The sequence below is a fragment of the Maylandia zebra genome, linkage group LG1 (genome assembly GCF_041146795.1).
Source record: "Maylandia zebra isolate NMK-2024a linkage group LG1, Mzebra_GT3a, whole genome shotgun sequence".
NCBI lineage: Eukaryota > Metazoa > Chordata > Actinopteri > Cichliformes > Cichlidae > Maylandia > Maylandia zebra.
Window position 1 is genome coordinate 35,781,003 of NC_135167.1, and position 18,951 is coordinate 35,799,953.

Sequence of the window (18,951 nt, forward strand, 5' to 3'; positions counted from 1 at the left end):
GGACAAACTGAAAGGGGAAAAAGACTGCATAACTACACCTGCCATTGTCTGCATTTCTGTTATAACACTTTGCTAAAGCTGTGCCTTGGAAGGGTCATGTGTGTTAGTCATGTTTTTTTGGGCTCACTTACAGGTACTAATTAATATGAGCAACAACAACGGGCAGCAAAAGGGCAGAATTATAATAGCACAAAGTTAAAAATCTATTTAAATTACTACATGGTCTTAGCAGGTGGGGTGCTGCGTAAGTAAAGTAGAGAGTTTGGGGGGTTTTCTGCCCCCTGCTGGTCAAAAATCACCTGGTGCCGCTTTAAAGCGTAAGCTTACACATTTTGGTTGGGAATACGAAAAATGGCAAGTTTAATAGTCACTGCATGGATGTTTACATATTCATTACAGACGGTGTATTTCTGATTATACTTAGAGCTAGATTAATAATAACTAAAAGTAGTCTATGAAATACACCTGGAAACATTTTGGGAAGACAAAAAGCAGACAATAAAACAGCAGCACTTCTTTCCAGTTGCTTGCATTGGGCAGTTTTCCCATCGCAAAGTGTTCTGTGTTCAGGGTGTGAACATGTGCAGACAGCAGGCAGGTGAGGAGCCTTACCTATTTCTCTCCGAGCCGGAGGAACAAACCAACACCAGATCCCCCTTGAGCTGCAGCCTCTCCCCTACTCTTTCACCACCTCCTGTCACGCTAACAGTAAAAAACAAAAACAAATACTCCTTTTTTTAGGCTTCCACAAAGTGCGACATCTTGCAAGTTGTCTCTCAAGTCGTCCGTCGACCTCTCTCAGCCATTTACACTCCTCCAGCCACAGCACTGTTTCAACAAACTCCCATAATAACGGCGGGCTCGGTTCCTGCTCGGCTCGGTTAAAAAGAAAAAGAAAAAGAAAAGTAAAGTTATAGCCTGCACGCTGAGAGAAAGGGAAAAAAATAATGATAACGCTAATTAAAAAAGGAAAAGGAGCGCGTTTGTATTCCCTGGCAGGAACCAAACGCCGTCTGTGCTGGTAGGTGTACGGACGTGTCTTCCCCCCTCCGGTGCCTGCTGGCGTTTCTGTGTAATCAGATGCTGCTCACCACAATATCCATTCATCCTATTACAGGTTAACCCTTCACTGTCTGCGGGCGGCTGCATGCTGCCCTCCAGCGCTCTCACACATCCATCGCACACTCTCTGACCAAGGCACTGAACACATAAACGCAAACCACGCCCAATTACAAATACAAATATTCACATTTATTTAATAAAAAACAGCTTTGAATTTAGAACATTGAAAAATAATTTTAAAATTTTATTACCGTTTACATTTTCATAAAATGACTTTTATATATACATTTTAAATTTTAAATCTCCAAACTTATACACAAATACAATGTACAATCGGAATATTACCAACAGTATATAAATATTTTGGGGATCTGTGCTGAATGGTTTACAAAACCTTCCTCCCAGGTGGAAACAGGTTTCATTATAACTTCTGGACACGCACCTGAAAACCTGCGACTCTGAAAACAGAGGATGGCTGTTACGAGAATCAGTGTGATAATGAATTTTAAACGTTGGTGTCCATTCCTGTATAGTTTTCCTTTCGACATACTGCATATTTGTTGCCCGCATTCAATTTAGATTTGACGTTTCTCATCTATTTTCTTGACAAACAGCGCCATCCTCAGGAGCAAAGCATAATCCCAACAACACAGGTGTGAACAGGTGAGACAGAATTCTTAGCAGTCAGCTCCCAAACAGCAACTGAAGTGATTTCATTGATCAAAGCGCATTTGAAAATAGACAAGCACGTTTCTCCATCAGCAAAAAAAATGATACCACTTGAAAGAACATTAAACCATGCCACAAAGTGTCATTTTGTTTTTTGTTTTTTTAAATATGACTTTAGTTTAATTCAAAAGAAAGCAATGCATTATTTTAAGGAAAAATAAACACTTGGCTGATTAAAGCTGATCTTTCAGTCGACATTTCAGCAGGTTTAAGACAGTAGGAAAGATGGCAGTCAGTGGCCTGGGACCACAAAAGTGCACATGTTGAAATAAAGCCCCATCAGAGAGGAGTCAACAGGTGAAGGCAGACTCCTCTGGATGTCCTCACTGCTCCTCTGCTAACAGCACTCTGAAGTTCTTCAGCTCCCTGACGCTCGTGGAAATCCTGCGCAGGATTCAGGAGGACACAGTTAAAATAATAAGTACAAAATAATGAAAAAAATACTCCAGTATGTTTTAACTAATATTAAACCCAGTTTCTCTGCGAATATTATATTGTAGCCTCAATTTACAGAAAATTTAGGCAAGTTTTGCACTATTTTGATTTCATGTTGAACATATTTGTTTTAACTTTTGTTTTAAATGAGTGTGAATTTCCAATAAGATCAGTACTCACTTATGTAAGTTCCTATTATAGAGATAAACTTGTTCTAAAGTGACAGACTTAGGAGTTTGATATTGATTAAACTTACTTTTGTATTTACACACAAAGTAAGCATTTAGTAACTCAAATATCAGTCTAAATTTCCTGATAGCTCAAGCACTCAGCTCAAGAAGGAATTCGCAAAGGAGATGCATAGAAGGCTTCTGAATAATAAATGGCGCATGCTCATTTATCATATCCAAAAATCATTTTCAGGTTTTAAAAGTGCTTCAGATACAATAATAAACTAACGCGCAGGCAACAAAAGCTCTCCAAGGAGCAGAGTGGGTGTGAGCTGGAACTAAGGAGATTTTTTTAAATATGGCACATGTATGACTTGATGTCCACAGCCTCTCTCTCTGACCTTCCGAAGGCATTGAACAGGGAGACGATCTCCTGCCGGCTGAGCTGGAAACTGGGTCGCTGGTTACTGGATTTGGGCAGAGCTTCAATCTGTCGCTCTGAAAACAAAATCTTCAAGGCTGTGCCTAATCCCTGGGTCTGTGACACAAGAGAGGCAGCGATCAAAACAAACAAAAAAATCAAGTTCATCTTTACAAAAGAAGCGCTACAAGCTAACGAGAGGCACTAAGAGGAAAATAACAGGTACCTGCAGTTTCCCCCACAGGCGACACTTAAAGCACCCAACACAGTCCATGATCCTGGAGATGTTGAGGAAGGCCAGTCTGATATCCTCCTGACATTCACAGAAAACTCAGGTCATTTTAAATCTTGAAAGTTACCCACACAAATTAAAACTGCAACTCCAGTCAGTATTACTGTGTGTTTGCAGCAACCCTGCGTACACAAGATCACTCCCAGCAGCTTTGTTAATGCGATAAAAGGTTTCAAAGCATCGGCTTCCCCGTATCTCTGTATCTGCATTCACTCTGCAGCTAGAGCATTTTTTGATGCATCAATGTTTTTACAGCACAATTTCACGTAGAGTTCTAACTGGCGTGGCTAGAATACAACTGAATGCTTTTATGCAGTTAAACCAGAAGGTTAATTATAAATCATTTTGAATTTTATGAGCTCAAACAATCAACAATATGGGTGGGGAGCATTCTGAAAATATTAATTAACATCCCTGTGAATATGTAATCAGTTGGTGCATTACGTCCACAATATCAATAACTTAACAATAACTTCAGCAGAGTTTGAAACACTTGCTGACCTTCAGTTTGGCTGCTTCCTTTTCATCCCCAGCAAACAGAGAAGCCTCATCAAAGTGCAAAGGGAAAGATCTAGAAAAGAGGAGATGAACGTCATCAAAACATTGCATGGAAGTCCGTTTTTATTTTATTTATACAGCGCCAAATCACAACAAAAGTCGCTGCAAGGTGCTTTATATTGTAAGGTCGATCATACAATACTACTACTACTACTACTACTACTACTACTACTACTACTACTACTACTACTACTACTACTACTACTAATAATAATAATAATAATAATAATAATAATCTGCCGTGACCGGTTGTGGTAAAAAAAGGAAGACAGGATAAAAGACGTGCTGTGGAAGAAAGACAGAGATTAATAAAGAAAGAAGTGTGAAGTGCGAAGAAGTGACCAGAGTTAGTACAGTGTTGTATTATTTAATTTGTTTTTAGCTTTTATTGTTATTTCATTTGGACTTTTTGTTATTAATTTAGTGTAGTTTCAGTTAGTTTCAAGAGTACAATTTCTTTTTTCGGTTTAGTTTTTATTGTTTGAACTTGTTTAGTTTTTATTAGTTACAGTGATCACTAAAAAGACAAAAACTGCAAGGAGGGCATATGCCAGAGGCAAGATTTGGGGATATTGGTACAGGTGTAATAATATAAACACGCTGAACTTCTTGAAAGCAGTTGACTCACAGTTTATAATAAACACACCTATCCATGACTTATCAAGCAAGTTATAATGACATTTGTATTTCACTTTAGTTAGTTCTCAAAATCACTCCAGTTAGTTTGAATTTTTTCAAAAGTCTAGTTTTTATTTTATTATTATTTTTATTATTAGTGAACTACAACACTTTCTCACATCTAGTTGTAGTTTTCAGTTTATTTTTAGCTAACTATATTAACCTTGGCAGGGACTGTGATTAAACTGTTGGACTTTAAAAAGCATTGCTGTAAAACCACAGGTGTCATATGTCAGAATCTGTTGCCTACATTTCCCAGAGTGCAGAGTGCTAACAGAGCTCACTTCTTTCTAACACCACCCATCCACATCCACATGTTTACATTCATATCCATTTTGTGATGGTAAATGGTAAATGGCCTGCATTTGTATAGCGCTTTTCTAGTCCCTAAGGACCCCAAAGCGCTTCACACTACATTCAGTCATCCACCCATTCACACACACATTCACACACTGGTGATGGCAAGCTACATTGTAGCCACAGCTGCCCTGGGGCGCACTGACAGACATCACTGACACTGACAGTGATGTTGTCAATAAGCTATTTGACTCGTGCCAATTTCACTCTGGAGCATGACAGCGAGGGCAAGCGTACGGCCAGAGTCACAAGGAAAACTTCAGCCACGAGAAGTACAAGGACTCTTGCAGAAGTTGATCTGACCATCAAGTTGCCCTGATCTCAGCTTCATGGGTCAAATCCACAGCAGAACTAGGGCAAGATCTTCGAGCTGCACCTTGACAACCTGAGTGTAAATCTATATCAAATCAGGCATTTCTAATTAGTGCACTTTGAGTGAAATTAACTGTTAAAAAACACAATATGGTTGATCTTTCATTTATAGAACATGAATACTAGGTATCAAGAAAAAAAGGGCATGCTGTATTATACCTTTATTCAGGGAAAGTCTAACAATGATTGGTGTGGTCTGAGACCAACCTGGCCAGCTGCAGGATGTCCAGCAGCTGCTCCTTGTGTTTCTGGTCCTCCTCGGGTCTGCCCGTGTACAGCTGGAAGGATGACTGCTGGAAGAACGGCAGAACTTTAGCCAGTGCTCGCAGCTCTATCAGGTAAAGGAAGTAAAGGTTGCGGAGCCTCTTGGGCCCTTCGCCGACCGTCAGCTCCGAATCAAAACGCTGTCTGAACTCCGACACATTGTGACCCCACTTCTTCTGAAACCAGCTGTCTGAAGGAAAGAAGGCAATAAAAGTGAGTGTCAGTTATTTTGACTCTTCAGACAAAAGGAAAAAGAAAATGAACAAGGGCTGTTTTTTTTCTGCCTCACCATCCAGCAGATATCTGGCACTCAGGTGTACGTTAATGCTGGCGTGCAGACCTGAGACAAGCCGGAAAAAAGCCCTTTTCTCCACACACTGGCCTGAGAGAGAAAGGCAGAGAATTTATCGAAAACTCGACAAAAAGAGAATCTTAAGGTGTAGCATCAGCTTACCTTCCAGCCAGCTGTAGAAGGTCCTCGCTGCAAACAAAGTACGTGTCATCAGAAATGGAGAAAACAAAACAAAACTGCAATTGTTTTAGAAAAATGGTGAGATATAACACTGAAGAATTCCTACCTTCACTTCCTGGGCTGCTCTGGAATGAGGTGGGATTTAGTGGTCGTTTGATAGTATATGGTCTGAGAAGGACACATAAAGGTTTCCTTTTCATTACAGGGTGGTCACAGTGGTGGATGTTGATAGTAAACATGGCAACATGATGTCACTCTATATACAAATCATCCCTGTGAGCCAAAGCTCAGGCTTCAGACTATTCTGATGTCAGAGGATATAGATGTCCCTAACATGGTCACTGCGGACACCTCTATGGCTGTGGGCATTGAAGAGCCATCCGCCTGCTCCTCAAAACTTGGCTGAAAGTGAGCTAAAGCAATCAATTTCAAACAGGAGATGAAGTAAGAGGTAACAACCTCTAAGTCCCAGTGTGAGATAACTGGGGATTATTTTTGAACTGTGAATCACGCTAAAGTATAAACTACAGTCACTTATTTTGTGGGCTCTGAACGCTTACTTGAAACAGTTCTCCTCATAGATGCTGTTCCAGATCTGCCAGGCCTCTGGTCCTTTGTAGCCTGTGAAGCGTTCTGGATTCAGCAGCAAGTCGACATACTGGGAGTCTGGTGACTCTTCATCTGGAAAAGAGCGAGCCTTTATTCAGCTGCAAGTCATTATAATGAAAACATCTTTTTTTGTCAGCCACATGTGACAGAATGTAGCAGAGGGTGGTGGTGGAGGGGATTTATTCAGGAAAGAGGAGTTACCCACTAGCATTTCACAAAGGTTTTGGAGAAATGGATCCCTATGTTTCATTACATTTTCTACATGTTGCACCATCTTCTGTGTTGTAATTGCTTGAATCATGTTTCCTAAAACTACTCCTTGGAGTATGTTTTATAGTCAGTCCCAATACTGCTTAAACATAGCATTACATTCCCTAAAAATGTCTCTTGTAATCATATCCCCTTACCAAAAACAAGACATACTATCTATTCTTTATGTTCCCTTTCAGTTATGCTAAGCTAAATAATCTGTTATGTTTCCAAAACATTTTCATTCTTTAACTTTGTTGTTGACGTACACATGTTGCCTTACAATCTACAGCATTTGACTATCATATTTCTGCCTAGTGTCAATTAGCAATTATTTTTGGTAATCAAAATGTATCAAATTTGCTTCTTCCTTCATTCAGCTGGACTGAGACGTACCGTCAACCACGCAGAAGCGTTCTGCTTCGTCGTCATATTTGTTCCAGTCGAGCAGAGCCTCTCTGGTCTCAGCGCTGGGAACAAAAAGGAGAGCACTCAGTTGGCTTAGTTGTGCTCAACCTCAGTGTGGAGGTTCATAGGTCAGAAAAGAAAGTTAAATCCTACTTTGGTATCCCGCTTGAACGTGTTACCAGAAAATAATTTGAGTTATATATTAATGATTTTGTTCCCAATAGCAAAGATAACGAGTATGGTTCTACAGGTTAAAGAAGCAGCTTTCACCCGAACTATGCCTTGTATGCTCACCACCCAACCGCCTTCCAGACAGTTTCATCCAATGCAGTGCACAATTTACTCAAAAGAACAGTCTGAATAAAAAATGTCAAAAAGTCACTTTTAGAAGAAAGAACTGAGCAAAATGAACGAGACTCACCTTAATGAGACATCTACAGCTCCCAGATGCTTCGCCTTCTCACACTCATCCTGCTGCTCGTTCACTTCTGCTGAATACTGAAACACACACACACACACACACACACACACACACACACACACACACACACACACACACACACACACACACACACACTTTAAATTTACAATTCTATGAATTACTGAGAAAATCTGAGGGGCAGCAAAGCTATATTCTATCAAACTTGCTGTGATGACTCATTAACAGCAGGAAGCTGAAAGTGAAAGTAACAAAACTGCTAACTGCTAACACAATACAGCAGATAAACCTGTTCACTTTAATGCCATGATGTAAAAATGTGATTTATTACATTTTTTTATAATACATGTCGAGCATTAAACATAGAAACGTTTTTTATTGTGGCAAAAAGGTGCTCTAGTGCACTAGCAAATAAAACTTTTTAGAATCCCATGACCTTTTTGTTTGTTTGTTTTAATTTTAAACATTACATCCTCCTGTAAAACCCACAACAACAACAAAATTAGTCTTTATAAAAAGCAAAATGTGCTACAGTACAGTACATTACATTTACAAAACTGTCACATTAGCAACAAATCCAGAAATATGGCCACACTGTGAGGATTTGTAGATTTAATGGATGGTATAAAATGTTTTTGGCAGCTGAGCAGCAGTGTGGATCTGTCTCTAAGCTAAAGGTAATAATAATAATAATAATAATAATAATATGGTTCAACTACGTTCTGCATCAGTGAATTTTTTTTAAATCTCAAAACTCTGAAGAAAATAAATGAAACCTTGACAATAGTTTCAATGAAGACCAGTTTTTTGTTGACTGTGTAAAGGTTTGATTAAATTGTGCTGTAGAAGCAGTCGTGACTCTTGTAAAAATTGTTAATGGGTGAACGGAAAGATGTGTAACAGAGTTAATAATACATATGAAAAACATGCACTTACCTGTTCTTAATTATCATTTTAAGTGTGAATTTTATTTTATTTTTTTTAAATTGTATTTTATTTTGAAAACCCAGAAACCGGATCTCACCCTAACGTTTAGAAGCTGCTAAGGCTTCCGCTCCTCACAGCGCGCGCTTGCACTGTGAGGGTAAGTCCGGTAATGAAAGGCTCTGGCATTTTTATGGTTTCTGGTGTGAATGTTGTTACATAAGTTATATATGTCGATGTATATAGGTTCATATTGATATTAGAAAGTTTCTGTGTAACTGAAACAAAGGCGGGTTGCTGTTAAATAGTGTTTCTGCCGTATTTATGCTCTTTGGCAGTTAGTCTTTGTCAGCCCCCTAGTGGTTGCTGCGCATAGCAGGAAATGTGTTTGGATTTACCGTTTTTCTGTGCTTTTTGTGATGTTGCTTTACATTGTAGGAGCTACAATTGCCGGTACCACCAGAAGACACCTGTTGAATGTGTTTTATGTCTTCTGCAGGTATGTGAGCTTGTTAACAGCCATTTTGTCTGTAAAGCACAAGCAAGTGAAGATGTAATGCGCTATTGTTAATTTGTCCACTAGAGGGAAATGTTTAGTCGGTGGTATTTATGTTTATCCTGTTATTTTGTTTTATACGATTGTGGAATGTATTTTATTAGTCATAAGATTTCTTTTGTATACAAGCTCAGTATGACAGACTGTAAAATGGGAGAAATTATTATTTTCCACCTTTTCTTTATTAAAAAGTTAATTGTAAGTCTGTTCACACAGCGCGCGCTTGCACTGTGAGGGAGCTACAATTGCCGGTACCACCAGAAGACACCTGTTGAATGTGTTTTATGTCTTCTGCAGAAGTAAACTGTGAAAAGCCAACCCTTCTGAGCGTCTGTGATTCTTGAAGAGCTGGAAGTGTTACACTGGTGCCGTGACCATTCGGATCTTCAGATCAGCTTGATGCTCATCGCCGTGGCTGCTGTTCTGCTCCCCTGCTGTTCACAAGTTGAATGTGGGTTGTTGTAACCAAGTGAGTTTAGACAAAAGAAAAACCCAAACAAGCGAAACCCCCCCCAAAAAAAAAAACAAACAAACAAAAAGGTGAGGGGTGTGACTGAAATAAGACAAGGGTGAAAGTGTCTGTGTTTTGATATACAACGTGTGGTTATACACTCAAATTATTTGGACATTATTATTATAATTTTTTTTTTCTTTCCCTCGTTTTGCTACTGTTATACTGTTATTTTTCTTATTTTTATCTCTGGGTTTGTTTGTTTTTCTCTCCCTAACGGAGTGCACATGCAGTTATTATCTTAAGTGTGTGATTTGACGATGGATAAATTTGTCACTCCAGTACTACCTAAGGGTAGAGGTGCCGGACTAGTTCATGCAGTTGACGCCAGTAATGTCACACAGTTTGGTCCTGTGAGCAGTGACACTGGGCTAGGCCAAAGCCCGAGTTTTATTCCCATCGGTAGGGGTGTGGGTGATATGCCCCAGGTTTCCACTCCAATTAGAGACAGTGATACTGTACACAGTTTTACTGACATGGTTGAGCAAATAGGAGCCCAGATTGGTGAATCCATTGTTACTAAACTGTTGTCAGCTGGCGTTGTGAACCTGATTGGTGACTCTAAGACTCAAACTGAGCAATGTAGCAGTACCGCTCGAGATGTACCACATGTAACTGTCCATGTTAAGCCCAATAGGGAGCTTCAAATTTTTAGGGGTGATGGCACAGACAGATGTTCTGTTCAGGACTGGATTGACATGGCAACAACCTACCTGTGGAAGCAAGAGGTCCCCATTCATGGCCAGGCTGACGAAATTATTAGCCACTTAATGGGGAAGGCCAGAGATGTGGTCAGAGTGGCTCTTCGTAGTGACCCAGGTCTTGATGTCAAACAGAAACCTGATCTGGTCTTTGGTGTCCTTCGCCATTACTTCAGTGATTCTTCATCGTGCCTCCCTCTTGCTGACTTTTATGCAACGCTCCCTACCAGGGGTGAAAACCCGGTAGATTATTGGATAAGACTGAACAAGGCTGCTGAACTAGCCATAGAGGGGCTACGCAGACAGGGGCAGACAGCGACCCCTTTAACTCATGAAGTAGCATGTATGTTTGTGAAACATTGTCCTGACCCCGAGTTGTCTTATGTCTTCAAGTGCAAGCCTGTCCATGAGTGGACTGCTCGAGACGTACAACAAAGGATTGATGATTATCAAAGGGAGGTGAGTGCTAATGGTAGAGCCAGCGGCGCTGCACAGTTGAAGGGCTATAATTCTACGATCACCACCGTACACCCGAACGCCTCACCTGCAGCTGCTGTGCCGGAGGGACGCTCCCGAAGCTTCTCGCCCCCATCCTCAGGTTTTCAGGGGTTAGTGGACTCGTTCCCCTCCACCACTGCAACACGAGATCCCCTCGTCGGAAGTCTGAGTTTCTCCCCTTCGACTGCGGTGAGTCAAAATCTTCAACAGTCAGAGGAAAGGCTCATGGGTCAGATGGTGGATATGTTTCAGGCCATGATGGAGAGAATGCAGCACCACAACACTCAGACACCAAGGAGAGGGGCGTTTAATCAGTTCTCGCGAAATAGACGGAGGAGGGAGGATGCCTGCAAAGTCTGCAGTGATCCAAGACATACCACAGTATCACACTGCCTATCTGACAAACTGTGCTTTTCATGCTTTGCTCCTGGCCATGTTCGGTTGTCTTGCCCGGCTAGTACGTCTACCCAGGTCCAGCCGGAGGGAAACTAACCGACCTGTATTCGGTGGGAGGCAGTGCAGGTCTTACAGGAAACTCCCAAACTGCTGATACCTGTGATGCGGAGTCAGTGTATGAGGAGGCAAGACAAAAATGCAAAGATTCTGAAGTTATCTTCCAAAACGTTCACAAAGTCGGCAATAGTGACAGTCTTTTCTACACTCCCGTCACTTTCGGTGGGCTTTTGAAAATGGGTGGTATGCTGGACAGTGGATCCATGGCCTGCAGCATGAATGAAGCAGCCGAGGTGACTCTGCGTGAGTCTGGACTGATATCTGATCAAGATGTTATCAAAGTGGATGTGACCCTTGTTGGGTGTGGAGGACTACGTGTGAAGCCTAAGTATGCCCTCAATGTGGAGATGGAGGTGTGTGGCTGCAGAATGATAGTTCCCATCCTGGTGGTTCAAGGGCAGCTTGATGACCTGATACTGGGGACGAACGTCATTAAGCACATATTACACCAGTCTAAACGTTGTGAGCCCTACTGGAACACGGTCTTCAGTAATTGCTCTAAGACCAACCTTGAGACTGAAAACTTTCTGTCTATGCTTTCTGGTTTGACCCCATGGAAAGATTCGGACGTCCCGGACAAAGTGGGCACGGTTAGGTGTAACTCAGCTGTGTCCCTTGAACCGGGTCGCGAATATCTGGTATGGGGAAAACTACCAAAGAACATCAATGTCTCCCCTGGCAGTACAGTGATGACAGAGCCCTCGTCATCCCGCTCAGCACCCAGAGGGATTTTGGTTGCTAGATTGGTTACTCCCTTGTGGGGTGATAGATGGGTCCCATTGAAACTGATCAATATGTCTGAGCAGCCTGTACATCTGCGACGTAACGCCAAACTAGCAGATGTGTACTCCTGTGTGGCGCTCGAGGACTTTGATGCTTCAGCGCTCCAGGAGACAACTCTGGCTAGCAGCCATCAGTCGGCCATGTCGCCACAAGTCACGCCCACCTCCATGATGGAGAAACTCAAACTTGTTGGGCTTGGTGATGTTGACATAGAGTCCTGTGAGACATCGGGACAGTGTAAAGAGAGGATGGCTGACCTGGTTTTGCAGTACGAGGATGTCTTTTCCCGCCATCATCTCGACTGTGGGGAAGCCAAAAACTTTGTGCATCGCATCCGCCTCTCAGATAACAGACCTTTCAGACTTCCCTACAGGCGTGTGCCCCCAAGCCAGTACCAGAAGCTGAGACAAGTGTTGACTGAGATGGAGGAGAGGGATATCATCAGGAAATCGACCAGTGAGTATGCATCACCATTGGTGCTCGTGTGGAAGAAGAATGGCGATCTACGCATTTGCAACGATTTCCGGTGGCTCAACAAGAGAACCCTGAAGGATGCCCATCCTCTTCCACATCAAGCAGATTGTCTGGCTGCTTTGGGGGGAAACAGCCTGTTCAGTACCATGGACTTGACATCTGGCTTCTACAACATGACGCTGCATGAAGATGATAGGAAATATTCTGCCTTCACCACGCCCATGGGTCTATATGAGTATAATCGGCTGCCGCAGGGTCTGTGCAACAGCCCTGCAAGCTTCATGCGCATGATGACCAGCATCTTTGGTGACCAGAATTATTTGAGCCTGTTGTGTTACCTGGACGATCTCCTGGTGTTTGCTCCAGATGAGGACACTGCCTTGCAGCGCCTGGAAATGGTGTTTGAGAGGCTGCGCGGGCATAACTTGAAGCTGGCCCCCAGAAAGTGCTTCTTCCTGAGGAAATCCGTGAAGTTCCTCGGTCACATCATCGATCAAAATGGGGTATCAACAGACCCATCCAAAGTCGAAGTTATCGCAAACATGAGGAGCGTGGACCTCATGGACACTGATGGAGTGACTCCTTCCCAACGAAAGGTCAGATCATTTTTGGGGATGATTAATTACTACCAACACTTTGTCCCCATGTACTCTGCTGTTGCCAGACCTCTGTTTGAGCTCCTGAGAGGTGCTGTGAAGAAGGGCAAGGGAACAACTAAGGTGAGGCGGCCATGCAGGAAGTTGAGTGCTTCGGATTGGACATCCAGAGAAGAGGAGGCTTTTGAGAAGCTCAAGAGCTTGATGTTAAATACAGTCGTTTTGGCTCACCCAGACTTCTCTCGCCCCTTCTTGCTTTCGACAGACGCATCACTGGATGGCATTGGAGCAGTGTTGGCTCAAATCCAGGACGGTGGAACCAAGCCCAGACCGATTGCTTTTGCCAGCAAATCCCTGTCTCAGTCTCAAAGAAACTATCCAGCACACAGGTTGGAGTTTCTGGCGTTAAAGTGGTCGGTCTGCGACAAGTTCAGTCATTGGCTCAAAGGTCACAAGTTCACCGTCTGGACTGATAACAACCCCTTGACCCACATTTTAACCAAGCCAAAGCTGGACTGTTGTGAGCAACGCTGGGTGGCTAAACTTGCAAGCTATGACTTTGACATTAAATATGTCCCAGGCCGTCAGAACATTGTGGCAGATGCCCTGAGCCGATTGCCTTTTGTGAAGGATAATGTAAGTGACAGACTGCTGGCTGAGAGATATGCAGACTTCCTTAATGAGGCAAAAGATGTTTCACATGCATCAATCCAGGGGGCGTTTCGGTGGTCCACCGACTGCAAGGTGAATGGTGGATCCGGTGGTGGAGCTTCCATCATGTCCCAAGGCACGCAGAGTCTGCATCCCTTGGTTCTGGCTGAAGATGCTGTCACAGCTGTTTTGCAGTCACATGTCGAGTGGGATGTCGGCCCAAGAGGGAGAGCAATAGAGGCTTTACATCACCTGCCACAGATGGTGTCCCCCGGTCTGGAGGCCTTACCTGCCCATTCAGAGAGAGAACTTAGGGACGCACAGCTGCAGGATGCAGTGCTTTCCCGCGTCGTCTTCTACGTTGAGAGACACAGGAGACCCTCGAGGAGAGAGCGGGTAGGGGACCTAATCCTTGTTAAAAGATACCTGAGCCACTGGGAGAAGCTGGTCCTCAACAACGGCGTGTTGTACAGAGTTTCCAGAGACCAGATATCAGGTAACAGACGACTGCAGTTCGTGGTTCCTGACTCGTTGAAGGCTGAGGTCCTCCGAGGAATCCATGATGATGCCGGTCACCAGGGCCAGTTCAGGAGTTTAGACCTGGCTAGAAAGAGATTTTTCTGGTTGAACCTTGGGCGTGATGTGAGAGACCATGTACGGGGATGCCAGCGCTGTGTAGTCAGTAAAACTATCGAACCGGAGGGACGTGCTCCTTTGGTCAGCGTGTCCTCGTCCAGACCGTTGGAGTTGGTCTGCATCGACTTTTGGTCGGCTGAGGCCTCACACAACAAGTCCGTCGACGTCTTGGTCATCACAGACCACTTCACTGGCTGGGCGCAGGCCTTCCCATGCAAGGACCAGTCGGCCAAACAGGTTGCAAGGCTTCTCTGGGACAGGTACTTCTGTGTGTTCGGGTTTCCGGAAAGGATACACAGCGACCAGGGTGCTAATTTTGAGAGCCAATTGATAAGTGAGCTCCTCAGAGTCTCTGGTGTGAAGAAGACACACACGACACCTTACCACCCGATGGGGAACGGCAGTGTGGAGCGCTTCAACCGGACTCTGGGTGGAATGATTCGTGCCCTACCACCAGACTCGAAAGTGGACTGGCCACGTCGGCTACAGACTCTGACGTTCATGTACAACTGCACCGCACATGAGACAACTGGATTCGCACCCTTTTACCTAATGTTTGGTCGCACGCCCCGGTTGCCTGTTGACATTCTGTTCCGCTCTGTCCTGAGCGATCCTGCTGTTACCTGTTATGACAGGTATGTGGTTTCCCTCAGGGAAGATGTGAAGGAAGCAATGGTCATTGCACGCACCCGAGCTACGCAGGAGAAGCGTCGTCACTCGCAACTCTATAACAGGAGAGTGAAGGGTTCCAGGATTGAGGTTGGTGACAGAGTCCTGGTTGCTAACAAGAAAGAGAGGGGAAAGAAGAAGGTTGCTGATCGGTGGGAGTCAACGGTCTACACCGTGATCGATGTGAACCATGATACTCACACTTTCAAGATCCGTGATTCTGTTTCCGGACGAGAGAGAGTGGTCCACCGGAATCTGCTGTTGGTGGCGAATTTCCTGCCCCTGGAGGATGATGCTGGAACCTCGGATCACGTCTCCTCTACGTGGGATGTAAACACGGCGCCTGAAGATGATGATGGGGCTGCGTCTGGGGAGGGGGATTTGAATGCCCCTGCTGTGAGCTGTGTTGGTGCTCATGGTAACCGCTCACCCAATGCCATGGGTGGGACAGCTGACCTGGAGGTTATCTCTGAACCTCTGGACCCTGGAGAGAGGACAGTTGCATGGGTGTCGCAGTTGACGGAGTCCAGCCGGTCTCAGGGAGATGTTACTGATGTTTCAAGCGTGGATTCAGTCTTGCCAGCCGCATCGGCCTTGTCTGTTGAAGTGAACTTTGACCAAACCGGTTCTAGCATGGCGTCCCAGGAGGTCAATATTGCTACGAGCTGTGGGGAGGGTGTACAAGTATGCTCTACTACACCTGACGTAGTGGTGGATGTAGTTGCTCCTGCCATTGCTGCTCAGTCCCCAATGGTTGACTATAGCCAAACCGGGAATGGTTCCCAGATCAGAACCAGACTTGGGCGACTTGTCAAACCTGTGAATAGACTGATCCAGACAATGTCAAATCAAGTCGTGGTTCGTGACAGGTTTGACGTGAAGTCAGTTTGTAAGTCCTTGATCCCGTCCTTCTCTAACTAAATGTTCTGTTTATATGCCTACCTGAATGATGGGATTTGTACTTGCTGTTACTCTACATTTTTTTTTCTTTCTGTTGAGCCATGGTACACACCTTGTAAGGGGTTATTAGTAGGGTGTATTTCGGGCACCCTGCTGCCAGTTGCTGGGTTGGGAGTTTGGCGCTGCTCCCACCCCACTTCATCCTTAGGGATACGTTTAGTTGGTGTTTGTGATTTTTGACCTCTGGTTGGTTGGTGCATACTAGTGTGGGTACCTGGGGCTCAAATTTGATAAAATTCAGTGGGGGTGAGTGTAACAGAGTTAATAATACATATGAAAAACATGCACTTACCTGTTCTTAATTATCATTTTAAGTGTGAATTTTATTTTTTTTTTTTAAATTGTATTTTATTTTGAAAACCCAGAAACCGGATCTCACCCTAACGTTTAGAAGCTGCTAAGGCTTCCACTCCTCACAGCGCGCGCTTGCACTGTGAGGGTAAGTCCGGTAATGAAAGGCTCTGGCATTTTTATGGTTTCTGGTGTGAATGTTGTTACATAAGTTATATATGTCGATGTATATAGGTTCATATTGATATTAGAAAGTTTCTGTGTAACTGAAACAAAGGCGGGTTGCTGTTAAATAGTGTTTCTGCCGTATTTATGCTCTTTGGCAGTTAGTCTTTGTCAGCCCCCTAGTGGTTGCTGCGCATAGCAGGAAATGTGTTTGGATTTACCGTTTTTCTGTGCTTTTTGTGATGTTGCTTTACATTGTAGGAGCTACAATTGCCGGTACCACCAGAAGACACCTGTTGAATGTGTTTTATGTCTTCTGCAGGTATGTGAGCTTGTTAACAGCCATTTTGTCTGTAAAGCACAAGCAAGTGAAGATGTAATGCGCTATTGTTAATTTGTCCACTAGAGGGAAATGTTTAGTCGGTGGTATTTATGTTTATCCTGTTATTTTGTTTTATACGATTGTGGAATGTATTTTATTAGTCATAAGATTTCTTTTGTATACAAGCTCAGTATGACAGACTGTAAAATGGGAGAAATTATTATTTTCCACCTTTTCTTTATTAAAAAGTTAATTGTAAGTCTGTTCACACAGCGCGCGCTTGCACTGTGAGGGAGCTACAATTGCCGGTACCACCAGAAGACACCTGTTGAATGTGTTTTATGTCTTCTGCAGAAGTAAACTGTGAAAAGCCAACCCTTCTGAGCGTCTGTGATTCTTGAAGAGCTGGAAGTGTTACAGATGGACGGATGCTCAACGCAGCTAAAGGTCATCAGGTCTTCAACAGGATGAGTAAAAAAAGAAAAAAAATAGATAATTATGGGAAAGCGTGTCTTTATGCTGAGTTTGGGGGAGAGCTGTGAGGGGATTGCCATTTTGGATTTTCTTTTGTTTTTGCTTGTTTTCTTTTTGCACAAGTGACTCAAGCGATCCCTTTCACAATCTGAGAGAAATCTCTCAGGCCCTCTCTAAAGAATGAAGAAGCAACGCTTTTTTCCATAGACTTCATGGGATATAAAAGATGGATGTTCTGAAATGTAAAGGAAAACTCGGCAATGAAATAGAGTTATTTGCTCAGATTATGCTTTTTCTCACACGTGATTTTTGACATATAAATAATTCCATACAGATTCCTGCGTCTTTTTACAAAACAAGATGCTGACAGCAAAAAGGTTCAAGGCTTTACAGCAGCTCCTCTCTAACCCATCACAGTAGATGCACTCATCAATTAGAAGCTGTCTACACTATTTTTCCCCTGTAACTGGAAGAGACTGCACTGACTCGACACACATTGTTAATACTGAAGAATCTGCATCACCTCTTAATAACTGTATTTGAGTCGTCTGGCATTTATTTTCATGTCTATTTAAGCTTAATTTATAACAGTATTATAACAGTATGTTTGCACTGAAGCACCGCAGCAATTTCCTAATGTTGTAAACCCGCTCAACATTTGGCAATAAAACCCTTTCTGATTTCTGATTTCTGATTTCTTAAGTGATAAATTGCACGAGGGTGTGTTTACTTACTGTATGACTCCAGTTTTGATTCATTTCCAAAGTGACATTAATCCTCAGTAAACTTTACATATGGAGAAGGTAAACTGTTGTCAGATTTGATTAAATAAATGGGACACAAATAAAAAGACCATCTGAGTCGCAGCCAGTTTGTGCCACTTACTGATCCTGAGATACTCACCTTGTTGTGGGGAGCGGATCGGAGCCCCTCGGGCACCTCGTTCTGTGAATAGACAGTTTCAGTCAGTCTGATGTGACCATTTCTCCTCTTTCACCTGGAATTAATAGGTAATCTTTGTAGTTTTTTTTTTTAAATGATATTTAAATCTAGTCCACAGGTCTTTGCATTTACACTTGGTATTTAAATACACAACGGCTGCACCCTCAATTTAATCTTGATATGCAAAGGCAATTAGGTTGGTTCACAAGAAACAATGCCAATGCGCGGCTCTATCGTTATGAGTTATACAGACAGTGATCAGACATTAACAGCAGGTTGAATGGGGGGGCGTAAAAGTCTGTTTACAGCTGCTATATGAGGGTTAAACTCACAGGAGAGCAGGGCTGCACAGCACAGTCCCTCAGACCACACTCATTGCTGGCAGTCCAGAAAGGACACGGTTTATTCAGATTCACCTGCAGAGGATGGAAGCCAAACACACATTCAGAGTAACAGACCTCACCCACAGATGTGCGTATACGTATGTGTGGTGCATGAGTTGTACCTTGTAGAACCTAAAGTAATCAGACTCAAGAAGACTCTGGAGTTTTGGGAACAGCTGGTCATTGTTGAAGCGGTCGATGGTCTCCACATCACACGTGCAGTCATCCAGGTCGCCTGTCACCTGATGTAGAGGGAACAGGCAAACAGCTGGTTATCCAGTGTACAGTGTAGTATGCTCCTGAGAGCAAGCCGAAGTAAGATTGGAAAACACTGTAAAGAGTTTCAATAGTAGACTGTACTATTTTTATTTATTTTTATTCAACAGT

At 43.2% G+C, this 18,951-nt stretch overlaps 2 protein-coding genes across 4 annotated transcripts in view; both read right to left on the reverse strand.

Moving 5' to 3' along the window:
* pacsin3 (protein kinase C and casein kinase substrate in neurons 3) overlaps positions 1–1,081 on the reverse strand; it is a 33,723-nt gene extending 32,642 nt beyond the window's left edge. For 2 of the 3 annotated variants that reach the window (XM_004573299.6, XM_004573298.6), the window contains exon 1: positions 613–1,081. The gene's annotated coding sequence lies outside the window, so the exon portion shown is untranslated. The remainder of the gene's footprint in view (positions 1–612) is intronic. The other variant, XM_076885488.1, reaches the window with a different exon arrangement.
* A 148-nt stretch (positions 1,082–1,229) lies between these two features.
* ero1a (endoplasmic reticulum oxidoreductase 1 alpha) overlaps positions 1,230–18,951 on the reverse strand; it is an 18,742-nt gene continuing 1,020 nt past the window's right edge. Inside the window, exons 2-15 of the mRNA XM_004573297.6 lie at positions 18,687–18,806; positions 18,514–18,597; positions 18,143–18,184; positions 7,498–7,574; positions 7,065–7,138; positions 6,371–6,491; positions 5,917–5,978; positions 5,793–5,819; positions 5,628–5,720; positions 5,282–5,528; positions 3,611–3,680; positions 3,044–3,130; positions 2,798–2,934; positions 1,230–2,175 (exon numbers count right to left, since the gene is read on the reverse strand). Of these exons, the coding sequence (XP_004573354.1) occupies positions 2,115–2,175; positions 2,798–2,934; positions 3,044–3,130; positions 3,611–3,680; positions 5,282–5,528; positions 5,628–5,720; positions 5,793–5,819; positions 5,917–5,978; positions 6,371–6,491; positions 7,065–7,138; positions 7,498–7,574; positions 18,143–18,184; positions 18,514–18,597; positions 18,687–18,806 (1,302 nt within the window). The 3' untranslated portion in view covers positions 1,230–2,114. The remainder of the gene's footprint in view (positions 2,176–2,797; positions 2,935–3,043; positions 3,131–3,610; positions 3,681–5,281; positions 5,529–5,627; positions 5,721–5,792; positions 5,820–5,916; positions 5,979–6,370; positions 6,492–7,064; positions 7,139–7,497; positions 7,575–18,142; positions 18,185–18,513; positions 18,598–18,686; positions 18,807–18,951) is intronic.